Genomic DNA, 1176 nt, shown 5'->3' on the forward strand with positions numbered 1-1176 from the left:
ACTGCAGCAGCAGCTGCAGCAGCAACAGCAGCAGCAACAGCAGCAGCCGTAGTAACAGCAGCAGCAGCAGCAGGAGCTGTAGCAGAAGCTGCAGTAGCAACAGCAGCAGGAGCTGCAGCAGAAGCAGCAGCAGGAACTGCAGCAGGCGCTACAGCAGAAACTACTTCAACACCAGCAGCAGCAGCAACAACAGCAGCAGCAGCAGCAGCAGCAGCAGCAGCAGGAGCAGCAGCAGCAGGAGCTGCAGCATGAGTGTATATCAAGATTACGATGAAGAGGAGACAAATGGATTGTCTGTTTTACTTTTTGAGGCAGCAGCAACGCATGCAGCTTCTCCCCGCAGCCCCGCAGCAAAAGCAGCAGCAGCAGCAGCAGCAGCAGCAGCAGCAGCAGCAGCAGCACCAGCAGCAGCAGCAGCAGCAGCAACACCAGCAGCAGCAGCAGAGAGGAGACCCCCTGTCCCCCCACTGCGCAGCAGCAGCAGGGGCTTGTCTGTTGATATGCATGCAGCTCGTGGGGCTTCTATTCAGGGTACAGATTCTCTTACAGCAGCAGCAGCAGCAGCAGCAGCAGCAGCAGCAAGAGGAGGGTCTCTGTCTGCACGGGGATTAAGGGCAGCAGGAGACAAACTAGAAGCAGTAAAACGCAAAGCAGCAGCAGCAGCAACAGCAGCAGCAGCAGCAGCAACTGCAGCAGGAGAAAAAAACCTATCTCCTCGATTGCCTCTGCTCAGCAGGATCGGCTCCCCCCGCAGACAGCAGCAGCAGCAGCAGCAGCAGCAGCAGCAGCAGCAGAGTGCATCTCCTGCTTCTCCTGCTGGGAGTGTTGGATCAGTTCTATCAACGAGCCGACAATCCCGTCAGCAGCAGCAGCAGCAGCAGCAGCAGCAGCATGGGGTATACAAAGCAGGGGGCCGCAGCAGCAGCAGCAGCAGCAGCAGCAAGGAGACAGCAGGAGCAAGACAAAGAGGACCCAGAGCACAAAGGGTTGCAGGAGCAGCAGAAGAGATGCGTGGGGATCGACTCAAACTCGATCCCAGGCTGATGGAGGTATTTAGAGAGAAGCAGCAGCAGCAGCAAAGAGCAAAAGAAGACCTAGAAAAGCTATATGATTTACTAAAAAAACAAAACTCTAAGATAGATGATTCTGCTGCTGCTGCTGCTGCTGCTGCTGCTG

General features: G+C 56.1%; 1 protein-coding gene across 1 annotated transcript in view; it reads left to right on the top strand.

The window, feature by feature from the left end:
• Positions 1-248: 248 nt before the first annotated feature.
• The window catches only part of EMH_0016340 (uncharacterized protein), a gene marked incomplete at both ends in the record, with an annotated part of 2166 nt that continues 1238 nt past the window's right edge, over positions 249-1176 (top strand). The window contains 1 exon segment of the mRNA XM_013500621.1: positions 249-1174. Coding sequence (XP_013356075.1) covers positions 249-1174 — 926 coding nt within the window.

Source organism: Eimeria mitis, genomic scaffold (assembly GCF_000499745.2).
Source record: "Eimeria mitis Houghton genomic scaffold, Emh_scaff563, whole genome shotgun sequence".
NCBI lineage: Eukaryota > Apicomplexa > Conoidasida > Eucoccidiorida > Eimeriidae > Eimeria > Eimeria mitis.